At 50.5% G+C, this 15105-nt stretch overlaps 1 protein-coding gene across 1 annotated transcript in view; it reads right to left on the bottom strand.

Moving 5' to 3' along the window:
- ARHGAP40 (Rho GTPase activating protein 40) overlaps nt 1–12763 on the bottom strand; it is a gene marked incomplete at both ends in the record, with an annotated part of 29871 nt that extends 17108 nt beyond the window's left edge. The window contains 2 exons of the mRNA XM_080683770.1: nt 1579–1769; nt 12618–12763. Coding sequence (XP_080539896.1) covers nt 1579–1769; nt 12618–12763 — 337 coding nt within the window. The remainder of the gene's footprint in view (nt 1–1578; nt 1770–12617) is intronic.
- Between the last annotated feature and the right edge of the window lie 2342 nt (nt 12764–15105).

Below are 15105 nucleotides of genomic sequence, written 5' to 3'. Positions count from 1 at the left end.
GTTTCTCTCCTCTAACCCGGGATCTCTTCCAAACACCAGTGTTTCCTGAAGGTATCCTAGGAGATCTGAGTCTCCCCCATGACCACACATGTTGTACACCATGGGCTAGCACAGCTGACTCATGCCCAATCCAGGTTTCTGTGCCAATGCCCTTCCATTCCCCCATTCATCGAACACGTAAGAAGGAGTACAAGAATGGGCTTGGCTCTGTTCTAGGCCTGAGGGTACAGCAGTGATGGACAATGGCCCAGACCTGTGGGAGCTTACAGTCTACTGGGGGACACAGACAAAGCACAAATAAATGCACTGTGTCATGTCAGGTGCGAATATGTGCTCTAACGCTAAATAAAGTGGGTCAAGGGGCTGGAGAGTGCGGGGCGGGTGCTGTTTTACTTACTAGTAAGGAAGTCAAGATTAACAAGGAGGTGACATTTGAGCCCAATCCTGATCGGAGAGAACAGACCAGGCAGATCCCTGAGGGAAGGGCGCTACAGGCAGAGGGAACAGTGAGGACGAAGTCTCAGAGGCTCGAGTGTGCTTTCCTGGTCAAGGAAGCAAGGAGGCCTGAGTGGCGGCAGAAGTGGAGACATAGAAAGATGGTGGGAGGGCCTGAGGCAGAGGGGCCTGGGGCCGATTTCCTAAAGCCTTGTAAGCTGTGATGTGCAGGTTTTACGTGTTCTCAAATTCTTGGACACTCACCCTGTTAAGAGGTGGGGTCCAATTCCCTCCCCTGGGATATGGGCTGGGTGCAGGGAAGCAGGATGTAGCAGAAGGGCCGCTGCCTGCCTTCCAAGGCCGGGTCATGAACGGCAAGCCGGCTTCTGCCTCTTCTCTCTCTCTCTCTCTCTCTCTCTCTCTCTCTCTCTCTCTCTCTCTCTCTCTCTCTCTCTCTCTCTCTCCTGCTCCTGGGATCCAGTTGCTTAGCTGTGAGGAAGCCCAGGCCCACACAGAAGCAAACCGTAAGGCACTGCAGTCCTACATGAGACCCAGCTGACGTCACAGCCACTACCAGACTCAGAAGTGAGGAATCCTTTGAGACTCCAGCCCTGGTCACCATCGGACTGTAGTCACATGAGAGCCCCAGAGTGAGGACCGCCTAGCTGAGCGCTGCAGACCCCTAGACCGGTGACATTGTGAGAATAGTAACGATGGTGGTGATAGTTGCTTTACGCCACTCAGGCTGCAGCGGTTGATTAGGCAGTAATGGATAACAGACAGGCTGAGAGAGGTGGAGACACCTGTGCGATGTTGAGCAAAAGATTTAGGATTCCACTGAAATGTTAGCTCCACGGGGAGACTGTTTTGTGTTCACAGTTGTATCCCTGGTGCCTAACACAGTGCCTGGCAAGAAAGGGGCAATTATACACGTGTGCCGACTGGCCTAATCTATGGAAGGACGTCACCTAATTTAGGATGACAAGGGAGCGAGGGTGGAGCAGGGAGACCAGGGAAGAAGCTACTGCCACAGCCTGAGAGAGAGAAAGCCCTTGCACGTATGGTCTGTGCCTGGAGCTTGCACATGTCTCCTCTGCCACAGGGGCCTCCCTCCGCCCAGCAGCCCCTGCCAGCGCTCCTCACCCTCTGGCGGCCGGCCCTCGCCCCCGCTGCCATCCTCTTCTCTCAGCTCAGCCCTCTGTTGGATCTGCTCCACCTCCATCCAAAAGCCATCCAGGGACAAGCTCTCGGCTGAGGACACCCGGGAGTGGGAGCGATCGGCAGGGTGTGCTCGCCGGGGGTTCTTCTGCGGGAGCTGACTCACTGGGCCGGAGCTGCAGCAGGCGGGAGGGAGGAGAGAAGTCAGGCAGAGCCCTGCTCACGATGGGGTCTGTCCGAGGCTTGGAGGTTCTCCAGAAACCTGCCTGCGGCTCCTGGGAGCTGGGCGAACTACCTGAGCAAACTTCCCAGGGGGACAGACACACGGCCGGGCTCGCAAACTGACCACTTCACCCAGCGTCCCTGAGAACCACGTGGACACAAATGATGCCCAGAGGATGGAGAAAGGCCAGGCGGCGCCGCTGTGTCCCACCTTCGCATAGGGTAGCGTGAACACGGATGAGAGGGAATTAAACACCAGCACCTGACTCATCTCACTGAATTTTTACCCAAAACGGCAGTTATCTCCTCCCTACCCGCACCCCCTTATCTGTGAGGACTTCCACAGCCCTGGTTTCCCTGTCTCTAATGTGTGATCACCTCGTCCCCTGCTCTCCAGCCAGATCTGAGCAGACCAAAGCGCCAGATCACAGAAGTACTACTCAGCACAGAATGCAAAGGAGCAAAAATTAAAAGTAAAAAAAAAAAAAGATGGACCAAATATTGGGTAAGTGCTAACAAAAAGGACAAAGAAATCAATGTCGCTTCCAGATTAAGAATTCATTCTAAGGGAGGGAAAGAGAAAACCTACCAAGAACCTATGCCAGCCTCTAACAGGACCCACCCCGGCCTCACCACAGAACCTGAACAGCATAGCGAACAATAAAGCAAGCACTGCCCCAGGGGGAGGTTGACGGACACGCGTTGGCCTCGTCGTTTGCCATTTCCCCACAGGAACGGATTTTCCAGTTGCAAGTTTGCAAGTTCCCCAGTCTCTCTCAGACCTCCACGTCTTTGCATAATTTGTCCCCTCTACTAAGGCCGGGCTCCCCCAGTCCCAGCCACACAACCCTTTTATGGCAGATCTGGTCCCTGATTGTTGCACTAGAGATGGTCTTAAAGTGAGACTTGGGCCCAGCTGGTATGGCTCCGTGGTTGAGCACTGACCCATGAACCAGGAGGTCATGGTTCCATTCCCAGTCAGGGCACATGCCTGGGCTGCTGGCTCCATCCCCAGTAGGGGACACGCAGGAGGCAGCTGATTGATGATCCTCTCTCATCACTGATGTTTCTATATCTCTCTCCCTCTCCCTTCCTCTCTGAAATCAGCAAAAGTTTATTTTTAAAAAATGAGACTTAGTGAGAGAGGGAAAGCATCTCTCAAAGCCAGGCAAACGCAAGAGGTCGGCAGCATCGTTGGGCAAGGGGTGGGAAAGGGATGTCACCGGGAGCCAGGTGGGTGGAGCACAGGGGCGGTGCACATGGTGGCCGCCTTCCCAGCCTCCTTCCCACTCACCCCCACTGCGCAGCAGGCATGACCCCACCCCAGCCTCATCACAGAAACAGGTCCAGGCCGGTTTGGATTAAGAGCCATTGTGTGAGTGTCTGCTGCTGGGGTGACGGCATTTCTTGGGGGTGACGAACATGTTCTAAGATTGATTGTGATGATGGTTGCACAACTCTGTGAATATACAAAAAGCCGTTGGACTGTACACTTGAAATGGGTCAATTGTATGGCGCATAATTTTCTTATCAATAGAGCTGTTATTTAAAAACAAAAGAACCGTTGTGCACATTCCTCCAGCCACAGGAATTATTCCGCAGAAGGAAGTACTTGGGACTTCGGTGGCGATTCTGGGGTACAGACAGCTTGCTCTGAACCTGGGTTACAGTCCGTCTCCTCAAGGAGTGGGCAGTCACAGGGGGGTCCAGGCTTAGACCAGAGTGGGTGCCACACGCAGCAATAGGAAGAAGTGTTAACACTGGGCCTAGGGGTCCCCCACAGGGCATGTTGCCGAAGCACCCTTCCCCGGTGTGCGGCGGGGTTTTCACCCACCCCTCTGACAGGCGCTTGGGAGTTTTCATTTGTCGGTATCACAGGTGACCCTGCGACAAGCATCCTCGTGTTTACCGCCGTGTCCCTCTGCAGAGGTGGCTGTGGAAGAGCGAGTGCCAGAAGTGGGATCGCTGAACCAAAGGGTTTTTGCCAAATCGTCTTCCAAAAAGGATTGTTCTATTGGAGCTATTTGGGTTTTTGTTTGTTTGTTTGTTTCTGCCGCCCAAGACAGGGAGCTAAGCTCCTGCTGCCTTCCTGGCCTTTGTCTTGTGGGGTTCTGTGCCCTGGGGTCCCTAAGGCTGTGTTTTTCCCACAGCTTGAGACCCCATCCATAGATGTCCCCCCAACTTCTCGAGGTGGGTTAGTACCGAGGCCAGCAGCATGGATGTGGGGCTGCGCAGTCCTGTCCAGGAGGCTTCACATGTGATGAGTGCTCTGCTATGGCCATGTTGAAATGCGTGATAATTTTTGAACAAAGGCCCCTGTTCATTTTGCAGGTGGCCTGTCCCGCCAGCACCTCACCCATGCACCCTGGCTTGTGCCTTTTCCCCAGTGTCCTGCCCACATACTGGGCTCGACCCCAAATTATAAACGCTTCCGTCCCAAAACATACGCCAATGTGGTCAAGAAAAGAAATCTCAAGCCTGCCCAGAGCCCAGAGGAGGAGGCCCGGCACACGGCCTGTCCGCGGCTACAGCTTGGCCGTATTCACCAGCAGAAGCTGAACTGGAGACCGATTCCCAGTTCATTATACAGTTGGCTGTTCCGCTCTATTTATGCTTTTGGGGAAACTGCAGTCAGCACGCCTCCTGCGAATCTGCTGTTACCCCTGCTGCTGCTCAGCTCGCCTGCCTCCGGGGCTTTGTCATTCGCTTGGAAATTACCAGCATCTGCGTGCTTTTGTGACACAGCAATAAAAACAGTGAGTAAACAAAACAAAAGGGGTTAACTGTGTCACCCCTTTGACAGCTGAGCAGTGAGAGGAAGGCTGTCACCGCTTTAGGTGAACTTTTTGAGGACATCAGATGGGGGCGCAGGAAAAACCAGAAATGAAATAAAACCCCAACAGTTCTAAAGGCGTCATTGTTCCGAGCCCACATTTTGCAGTGTGGCAAGGAGTCCCCCGTTTAGTCAGAGAATGGGCCTCAGCACATCCATAAAATCTGTGTCTGAGCTTCGCAAACAGCCCACTTTTTTTTTTTTTTTCCATTTTGATGGGTGATGGTGCCCCTTTGGGTGTAACAGCCTGTGCCACGCACAACCTGAGCATCAGTACACAGCAACCCTGCCACCTATGAAGCAATCGGATGGGGCTCGGGGTGGGGGCTGGGCAGGAAGGAGATATGAAAGGCAAACTCTGTGTTTACACTTTTCAGTATCATCTTAACTGAGTTCCTACAACCTCTGTAAGGCAACACCAGACGGACTGGCTCATTCAGGTGGTGTGCTCATTCTTGAATTGCTCAGCGATGCTCACCACATTTCTTCCCCATAATTCCACTAGAGCTGGTCTCTGGGTCACAGAACTTTCGAGTGTGACTGTTTTGTGTTCTAGACCAAAACAATAAAAGCACTTTGACATCATGTATATAAGTTAGCTTCCTGAGTCAGACCTGGGGCTGGGCCAGGAGACAGAGGAAGGCTCCCTGCAGCTGGTCCAGGTGGGCGAGGGCCAGAGATGCATGAGCCCTGCTGAGCCGAGGAGCTGCCTTCCCGGCGTGGAGACCAGGCCCACAGGCCAGGGGATCTCAGCCCTGAGCGTGCACTTGAACCACCCGCTGCTTTTCAGACTCCCAGGGCCCACGCAACGCCCCAGACCAACGGCAGCCAAAGCACTGGAAATGGGAGCTGGCACCACATTGCTCAGAGCCGCCCAGCCCACCGCATTGCAAAGCCAGGCTGGGAGGCACTGTGGGAGCGTCGGTACGCGGCTGGGTTCAGAGACCTGCAGAGGAGTTCTCAGGAGTGGGGAGGGAATGGATGGATTGCACTGAAATTCTCACCTGGCGCTTCTGGGAGGGGCAGCCTGCATTTCTGAGATGACGGAAGGAGATTAAGGTTCTGCCCATGACCTCTGAGGTGACTAATGTACCCGACCGGAAGATCAGGACCAGCCGATCTCCGTATGAAGTAACAGAGAGGCCACCCACTGAAGTTTAACACATTTCAAATAGCTTGCCATCATTTGGACATGAGGAAGTCTCACATTCTAAAACCCGCTAATTCTAATGCTCTCCACCACCACGACAAAATCAAAAGAGGTGATAATCCTGGGCCCCTGTCCCTAAGGGGCAACTGGCTGAAGCTGAGTGGTGGTGGCCCCTTCGAATGAGCTTCTGGCTGAGTCACTTAACCGGATGTTATATACGGTGTTGGCCCGGACAGCTGCCACTGGTCCCTGCGGCTGCCGAGCGCTTGAAATGTGGTCAGTATGACTGAGGAGCTGGATTTTTTTACTTTATTTCATTTTAACTAATTTCCATTCAATACTGGATGCTTAATTCGGTTACTGAAAACTTGAATATGTGAACCCTTTCTGCAAGTTCTCAGTCCTTGCCCGAGAACTACTGAATGAGAAAGTCTGGGAGTGGGCACAGCAACCTGGGTTTACACAAGCCTTCTGGGGGATTCTGAGTCACCCATCTAACCCAAAGCTTCTGAGGGGGCGAGGCAGGATGAGGCGGGGTAGAGGCAGGTGACAATGGTTTGGAGAAGCAGCATGGAAGAGTGGCTGTGGTAGGCAGAATCCACCCCCACTCCCATCCCCCACCCCGAGCCCCTGCCAATAAAAGGTGCTCAGGTCCTAATCCCTGGAATCTGTGACTGCTGTGTTACCTGGGGGGAGGTGGATTAAGGTTGCAGAAGGGATTATGGTTGCTGATCAACTGACCTTCAGATGGGGAGGTCACCCTGGACTATCTGGTGGACCCAGTGTAATCACAAGGGTCCTTAAATGGGGGAGAGGGAGGTAGGAGAGTGGAAACCAGAGAAAAGTGAGCATGAGAAGGGCTCACCTTGCCACTGCTGGCTTTGAGGCTGGAAGGGGACCAGTCTACGGAAGGCAGGCGGCCTCTGGAAGCGGCACAGCGGGATCTCCCCAGATTCTCCAGAAAGAACCACAGTTCCGCCAACACCTTGCCTTTAGCCCGGGCAGGCTCATTTTGGCCTCTGGCCTGCAGAACTCTGAGATGATACATGTGGATTGTTTAAGACCCTAGTTTGCGGCAGTTTGTTAGGGCAGCAATGCAAGACATTTAGCACAGTGGCCAGGGCCCAGGCCCTGGAGTCAGACTGTGTGGGTCTGGGTCTGTCTTCTCGATGTGTGAGCATGGGAAAGTATCTTAGTCTTCCCTCCCCACCCTACAAAATGGGAGTGATGACGACGATAATTACATATACAAGGTTGTGAGGATGCAATGCATGCAAAACATTTGCCCCACAGTAAGTGCCCTATCAAATACTTAAAAGCAACACTGTGTTCCAAGCGATTATGAGGCCAACAGCCCAACAGACAGAGCAGTGACCAGGGTGGGATGGAGCTGAGCAGAGCAGGTTCCCTGGAGGAGGCGATGTTGGAACCCAGCTTTTAAGGAACATCAGAGAGGAAGGGAGATTGCAAAGCTCACAGGAAGGGGAGCAGGTCATGATGGTAAGTACAAAAGGATTTCCCCCAGGTGGATAGGAGCCTGCATTGGCGTTGGATGAGAATGAAGCCCAGGAGAAATGACGGGTGGAGGGAATCATTCCCCCAAGCAAAATAAAAGCCACAAGCTATCAGAAAAATGCCTGAGGCTTGATTCCATCCCAATTTAAAACATCTGTATAACTAACACACCACAGGCAAATGAATAAGACCAGTCAGTGATCAGCTGAGAGAAAATATTCGCAACAAATAATAAAGTGTTACTATCTAGTCTATATAAAGAGCTCCTAGAAATCAGTAAGGAAAACAAAAAATACTCCCCCAAAATCCAATAGAAAAGTAAACAGCAGATATGAATCAACAGTCACTGAAGATAAAGTACAAAAATGCTCAGTATGAAAAGATGTTGAACTCCACAAGTCATTGTGGAAATGCAAATGAAAACAGTGGAATGTTTTCAGCCATCAGATTGGCACACATCAGATTGCTAACACCCAGGGTTGGCAAAGTAGCAAGGAAATGAAATTCTCACATGCTGTGAGCATCAGCCGGCCAACCTGGGTGGTGTCAGCAGTACCTGGGGACAGGTGTGTGTGTGGGGGGGGGGGCAGCTGGAGGGGTGGAGAAGCCCAGGGCCTGAAGGGAGCAGCCTAACCCTCCATGGAATCAGAGCTTCTCCCTCTGCTCCGCAGGGAGGCCAGAGAGGAAACAGGAAGTCCTGTCAGAAGAGACCTGCCCTTTCGGGTGTGCAGTGCAGGTGAGAAAGGGCCGGTTCCTCCTCAGGTGAGAGAATTTGCCTGCAAGGGCTTTTTCGGCAGAGCAGCACCCAGGTGGCAGTTCTGGGTGGAGATCCTGGAGGACTTGACCGTGACTATGATTAGAATGACCGGGTTGTACACCTGAAGCTAATGTAATATTGTATGTCAACTGCAATTGAAAAATAAAAAACAATGTAAAGTAAAAAAAAAAAAAAAAAAAAAAGACACTTATTTTGCAAATAAAGGAACAGGCTCAGAGAGCTGCGGTAAGTGAAAGTGATGTGGAGCTCAAATGCAGACCTTTCTACCACTCCGTGGCCTCGGGAGGCCTGAGCTCAGGTGATCCCCTGGGAACAAGCCTGTGCTGGTGGTGTCAGCTCCCACATCTTCCCTGGGATGGTAATGCCTGGGCAGTGCACACTCCCCACACCCGCACTGCGCTGTCTTCGCACACACTGGTTTCATTTCACCCTCTAGGACAGTGGTTCTCAACTTTTCTAATGCCGCGGCCCTTTAATACAGTTCCTCATGTGGTGACCCCCAACCATAAAATTATTTTTGTTGCTACTTCATAACTGTAATTTTGCTACTGTTATGAATTGTAATGTAAATATCTGTGTTTTCCGATGGTCTTAGGCGACCCTGCTAGCGGTTCTCAACCTGTGGGTCGAAACTGTCGTTTGCAACCATCTTGCAGAAAAGGAAACTGGGGCTCAGAGAGGTCAGGTAACTTCCCCAGAATCCCACAGCTGCTACGTGGTGAGGCTGGGCTTTGAGACGCAGTCTGTCCTCTGCCACTGATACATTCAAGTTGTGTGTGGGTGATCCATTCTGGGCTTGAGGTCACATGCAGGGGCGTGTTTGGAGATTTAAAGGTACATGATATCTACAGAGATAAGTGACATTACCTGTGATGGCAGAGATCTCATGGCTACACATGAGTAAAATATGTTAAATTTGTAAAAGTGACTTATTTCAAACTCACTGTGTGCAGTCAGCCAAGTCGCTTAACCAGTTATTAAGGGAATGTGATAGTTGCACTAGACTCCCAGTGGGCCTCCCAGCCTCCCTGATCTCTCAGACACTCAGCATGTGAAAGACGGTCAACCACCCCAGGAAGAAAAGAAAGGTGAGTTAGAAAAAGATGCAACTGGCAAAGACTAACATGAGCCATAATGTCCTGGCGAGAATGTCAAGAATATAAATAAACAAAAGTCGGCACCCACTAGGTGAGTCTGTGATTGGATACAACCTTCCTGGGAAACCATTTGGTCATATGTTCCAAAGTAAAAGCATTTGCCTTTGGACTCAACGATTCCTATAATGGGAATTTATCATAAGGATAAGTGCTCAGGATATGTGTCCAAGACAATGCAGTATAATTTATGCAAATAGCAACCCACTCCCAAAGACAAGGAAACAACCAAAAGTCCATCGCAGGACGGTAGTTACAAAAGCAGGGCTCAGTCATAAAATGGAAAATCACACAGCCTTTACAGAGAACAATGTAGATCTCTATATTGCCATGAAAAGATATCACGTGGAAAAGATCAAATACGAAATGCTGCAAGTATTTAAGTGTTCTACACATGGATTAGAGCATATATGTTTTCCACATGTAGATATAAACACACATTTATGAAGCATAAAATCTTACAGATTTATACGGAACTGTTCACAATTACTATTGTTGTGGGTTGGAGGTGGCAGGGGGAAGTGGATTTCACTTGCTATTTTTTTTTTGCATTTTTATAGCAATCATGAATTAACAGAAAATGTATCTCTATTTAGGAGTGAGGTTGACTGAATCCCTACAGCATCATTAAGACTCCTCCCAAGAGCAACGTTGATTGTTTCTATTGTATGTCAACTATAACTGAAAAACAAAACTGCTGTTCTGGAAGTCAGAGTGTTATTTTGTTTAAAGTAACAAAGAAAATGCAACAAAATTCATTTGTTCATTCATAGTCACATAGAGAGCCTATGTCCCACTCACTTTGTGGGAAGTTGTATTTGATGACGACACCAACTCTAGTCACCCAGCTCAGACCTTTCTCATCAGCATTTATTGCATCATATTGCAGTGGACCAGTCCCAGGTCTTCCTCCTGGACCAGCCTGTGGCAGCCCGAGGGCTGGGAGCATCTCATTCATCCTCATGTCCCCGTGCCCATCACGGGACTTCACAGAGAGGCAGTGAGCATTTCATTCATTGAGCAAGTATTTCATGAACACCCACAATGCACTGGGTCGTGGAGATACAAGAGTGAACAAAACAGATGTGGTCTCACGTCTGGGAGCTTATGGTGTTGAGTAAATGAATGACTCACAGGTGAGTGATCAGGGAGATGAATGAACTCATATAGTGTAGGAAGAACTGACATACTGACTTTGAGAACTGGCCCGGAGCAGATGAACCAGCCCTGTCTCAGGGAAGTGGCTTTCATATATTGGTTTTGTTTGTTTGTTTTTTGCCAGTAGGATCTCATTTCAATAAACAAAATAGAGAACAATGATACTATTGTAAACTCTTAAGTTCAAGTGAAAACATTTACAGATCATGCAACCTATGTAATTCTGATGGACAAAATATAGTTGCGATATAACACATGACATGTGTGATGCCGTTACCAGTTTTTCAATACTCAAAAACATAATAAAGATAAAATTCAAATAAAAGATTGACAGAACTCTAGAGTTTGAAAAACTACTGTTCTGGAAGTCAGAGTGTTATTTTTCTTGTTTTGTTTAAAGTAACAAAGGGAATGCAACAAAATTCATTTGTTCATTCATCCGGTAAGTATTGAGCACCTTCAATGGGTCTGGTACTCTTACAGTGAATCCAATATGAATGGCCTTGGGGATTACAAGGAACTAAGAAATTAAGGGTGAGTAGAAAGAGGTCAGGGGAACAGTCATACTAGATAGGTAGGTAGCTTGGTGGATGGGGAGAGAGAGAGAGAGAGAGAGAGAGAGAGAGAGAGAGAGAGAGAGAGGCAGGCAGAGATGTATTTGGCTTATTAAGATCCATTCTCAATAAAATCACACGTCCTGCCTGGCCGGTGTGGGTCAGTGGTTGAGCACTAACCTATGAACCAGGAGGTCACAGTTCAATTCCTGGTCAGGACACATGTCTGGGATTGTGGGCTTGATCCCCAGTGGGGGGCATGCAGAAGGCAGCCGATCATTATTGATGTTCCTATCTCTCTCTCCCTCTCCCTTCCTGAAATCAATAAAAAAATATTTTTTAAAAATCACATGTCCTACGTGATGTTTGCCTAGGATGAGCCAGAGCCCCCCACGCACAGGAGCTCAGTGAATATGCTGTGTGAATCTCCCTGAGCTCCCTGCCTCTTCCCGTAGCCTAGGGCGTTCTATGGGCTCAGTTGTTCTAGGATCAGCATCTCATACTCCCTGAGTCTGCTCTCCACATACAGGCCAGCCAGTCTTCAGGTCCTGGGTGGGAAGGAGTGGGGTCCGGGGCTTCCCTGCTGTAGGCATGGACTTTTTTGGAGGGCGATTAAGCAGGGTCCATCAAAATTCTAATTGTTCCTTTTAAACCTGCAATTGCCCTTCCAGAAATGAGTTTTACCCACACCAGTCCCCAAAGACGTTCACTGAAATATTGCTCAGAATTGCTAAACATTGGGACCAATCTAAACGTCCGTTAGCTGTAGCTGGTTCAAATGCACCAAAGGCCATCCATAAAGTTGGATCTGGAAGGCCATTAAAATCAGTGAGTTAGATCTTTATGTCACCGAGTTAGATCTTTGTTGTCATCAAATGAAGATGAGCACGGCCTTAATTAAGGGATGGAAGGAAGTCCGGAAGCACACGGTGGCGTGGTCTCATTTGTGTAGAACTCTATGAGGGTTGTTTCATGTACATCCAAAGGCTCTCCCAGGGTTATGCCAAAACTTTACCGCAGTCAGTTCTGGGCACAGGCACATCTCCGTCTGCACTGTTGGAATTTCTATAATATTCATGTTGTGATATGCTGTAATCACACATGGGGAGAAATGACTTCTTAAAAATTCTGGTCTGGCTGTCAGAGGCACCTGAGCAGGAAGAGTGACACAGCTGTCAGCCCAGGTGACCACACAGCCACACTCATCCAGCCGAGATTTCATAGCTTAAGGTCCTGAACCCTGAACCCCAGATGACTCCTGGGGTGCCTAAAACTCTCTACATTCGTAAGAAGGGGAAACAGCACATATTGAGCATCACTCACATCTCTAAGAACCCGAAAATCAGTGTCCCCTGCAGGAGCCAGCAGCAGGAGCCCAGGCCAGGGTGTTGTGTCCCAGGAAGGGTCTGGGTTTGGGGTCCCATGGACCAAGTTGGACACCTCCACCACTTGGGCCATTTCCTAGACCTCTCAGAGCTTCTGTTTCCTCATCTGTAGGAAGGGAGAGGGATTCTTGCTTCAAAGGGGTGATGTAAGAACTGAAATGACCTACACCCCCCAGTACATGGTAGGTCTTCAACTTGGTCCCCACATTCCTCAGCCTTGGCCCTGAGACACCAGTGGCCCAAACCTCCCCCATCTCCCCCTGTGATTCCTGTACCTGCAGCCCAGGTCAGTCCGGTGCTGGGCACAGCAACCCGGCTGCCTGGCGATGTGAGCCCGTGGGATCCGGGGACATGGTGAGGCCAGGGACACCGGGGCCAGCCTCTCCATCTGGACGGTGGAGAGAAGGGCAGGCTCTGCCATGAGCTGGCACTCTCACAGCTCACAGGTGAGCCTCTGTGCTGCTGCTGCTGCTGCCTCCGCCGCCGCCTTGCTGTGGGGCTGACTCAGGCGACGGTGTGAGCAGGAGGGAGGCTGCTCGCCCAGTTCCCAGACACCCCCTCACCAGGGCAGAGGTCCAACCTCCTCCCAGGCGGGGCTGGCTCAGTGAGGGCCACCTCCAGGCGCGCGCGCGCACACACACACACACACACACACACCCCTGAGCCCTGCCCACCTGCCTGCACTATGGTCAAGTGGAAATGGCACCTTTAAAAAACAGCCATGTAATATCATTTGTAGTGCCATTTTTATTATCCATAGGCCTTCCACTGTAAGGAAAACTGCATTAATAAAAGACCAGACTGCCCGGCCGGCTTGGCTCAGTGGTTGAGTGTTGACCTATGAATCAGGAGATCATGATTCCATTCCCAGTCAGGGCACATGCCCGGTTTGTGAGCTCCATACCCAGTGTGGGACATGCAGGAGGCAGCCAATCAATGATTCTCTCTCATCATTGATGTTTATCTCTCTCTCTCTCTCTCTCTCTCTCTCTCTCTCTCTCTCTCTCTCTCTCTCCCTCCCTTCCTCTTGGAAATCAATAAAAAATATTTTAAAATAAATAAATAAAGGGCCTGACTAATGTCAATAGGAAAAGCATACCTAACCCTGGGGTCTTCCCCTGAGTGCACACGCCCTCCATGACGGTGAGCGGTCTCCCACCTTCTCCCAGCCTTGGTCTCCTCCTCTGTGAAATGGGGATGGGGAATTTGCCAGGAAACAGAAAAGCAAGCAGGCAGCAATGTGTTGGGGGGTGAGAAAGGGCAGGGCTTGGGTGGGGGAAGGAAAGATGCTAAGGGAGGAGGAAACGCAAGTGGCCAGCTGTGGGCGTCAGAAAAGCCTCCCTGGGAACTGGCCTTTAGCCCTGAATGTGAAGTAGGGACGAGGAAGGGACATTCCTCCTGGCTTTTCTGGCTTGTGTCCTTCCCCCGAATCTGTTATGGGCCAGGAGCCCCTCCCCTTACTCTCTGGCCTGGACAGAATGCCATGATCCACCCCTCCACCCACCGCCTGCCCGCCCTGCCCTCGGCATACTTGCCTTTAAGAAGAGCAGCCCAAGGGTGCTCCTTAGGAGGGGCCGAAATCCACAGGTCACTGTGGTCTGCTCTGGCCTGGGGGAAGCAAAAAATGGAGCCCAACAACTGGAAATCGCCCCACCGGAGCGACAGTGCCCAGGAATATGCATAGTCTTGGCATCAAAAGATGGGCAGGGGCCCTCAGGAGCCCGAGTCTCAGGCGGCCATCACTGCTCTCATGTGCAGACTGGGGCTATCGCCTTTCCAGAGGAGGAGATCCTGAAACCACACCACCAGGAGGCCAAGTGCCTGGGGTCCCATTGGCGCAAAGGTCCTCCCTCCAAATATGTAAGTGGAAATAGCAGTAAAAATGGGTGAAAAAGTCATTTGGGAGGCGTGAGAAGCTTTGTGTGGAAAACATGGTAGGTGCTTAATAAAGGTTGGATGGATGGATGATGGCTACATGGATGATGGATGGATGGATGACAGATAGGTGGAAGAGTGAATGGCTGTGTACAGGAGTGTGTGAGCATGAGTACTTGAGTAAAAGAATGAATGAATGAATGAATTAGTGAACCATTAGGTGAGAATGAGTGGATAAGTAAATGAGTGAATGAATAGAGACTTGAGTAAGTCAATATGTTAATACCTGAATAAATGAACTTCTAGTCCAGAATAGAAAACCTAACATCACTCCCTTCAGGTGTAGGGAACCCTTGGAAAGAAAGCAAGAGGAAGAGAGAGTAGCCTGAATCTTGACTAAACTGCACTTTCAAGCTTCTTAAAGGAAGCACCACCTCTTGGCTTCCTGGAGAGCTGTGTGTACTGAGAATGAAGTGAAGTGTGTCCACGCTCTGGGCAACATTCCTCAGCCCTGGCGGGCTGGGTCCCAGCCCTGGAGTATCGGCTGGGCTGGTTAGGTCGCAGTGGAGTGACTCAGACATGGCGGCCCTGCAACTGGCCACCTGCCAGCACCTCACCAGGCAGCCTGTGATTTAGCCCATCCACTCACCATTGTCAAGAGCATTCCCTGCCCGTCTGACCCAGGAGGCTCCCCAGGGTCACGTGATATGTGCTCAGCACTCCCTCCCTGCCTTTCTACCCCTCTGAGCAACTACCACTCCTCACTATAGTGCTCTCCTGCCCTGTGTGATATAGTGGAGTCTCACAGGCCTGGAGTTCATCCTCAGCTCTGCTACTTGGGCTGTGTGACCTCAGGCAAGTGCCTCAACCTCTCTGAGTCCCAGCTTC

The sequence above is a fragment of the Plecotus auritus genome (assembly GCF_963455305.1).
Source record: "Plecotus auritus genome assembly, chromosome: 8".
Classification (NCBI taxonomy): domain Eukaryota; kingdom Metazoa; phylum Chordata; class Mammalia; order Chiroptera; family Vespertilionidae; genus Plecotus; species Plecotus auritus.
This window is presented reverse-complemented; position numbering and strand designations above follow the sequence as displayed.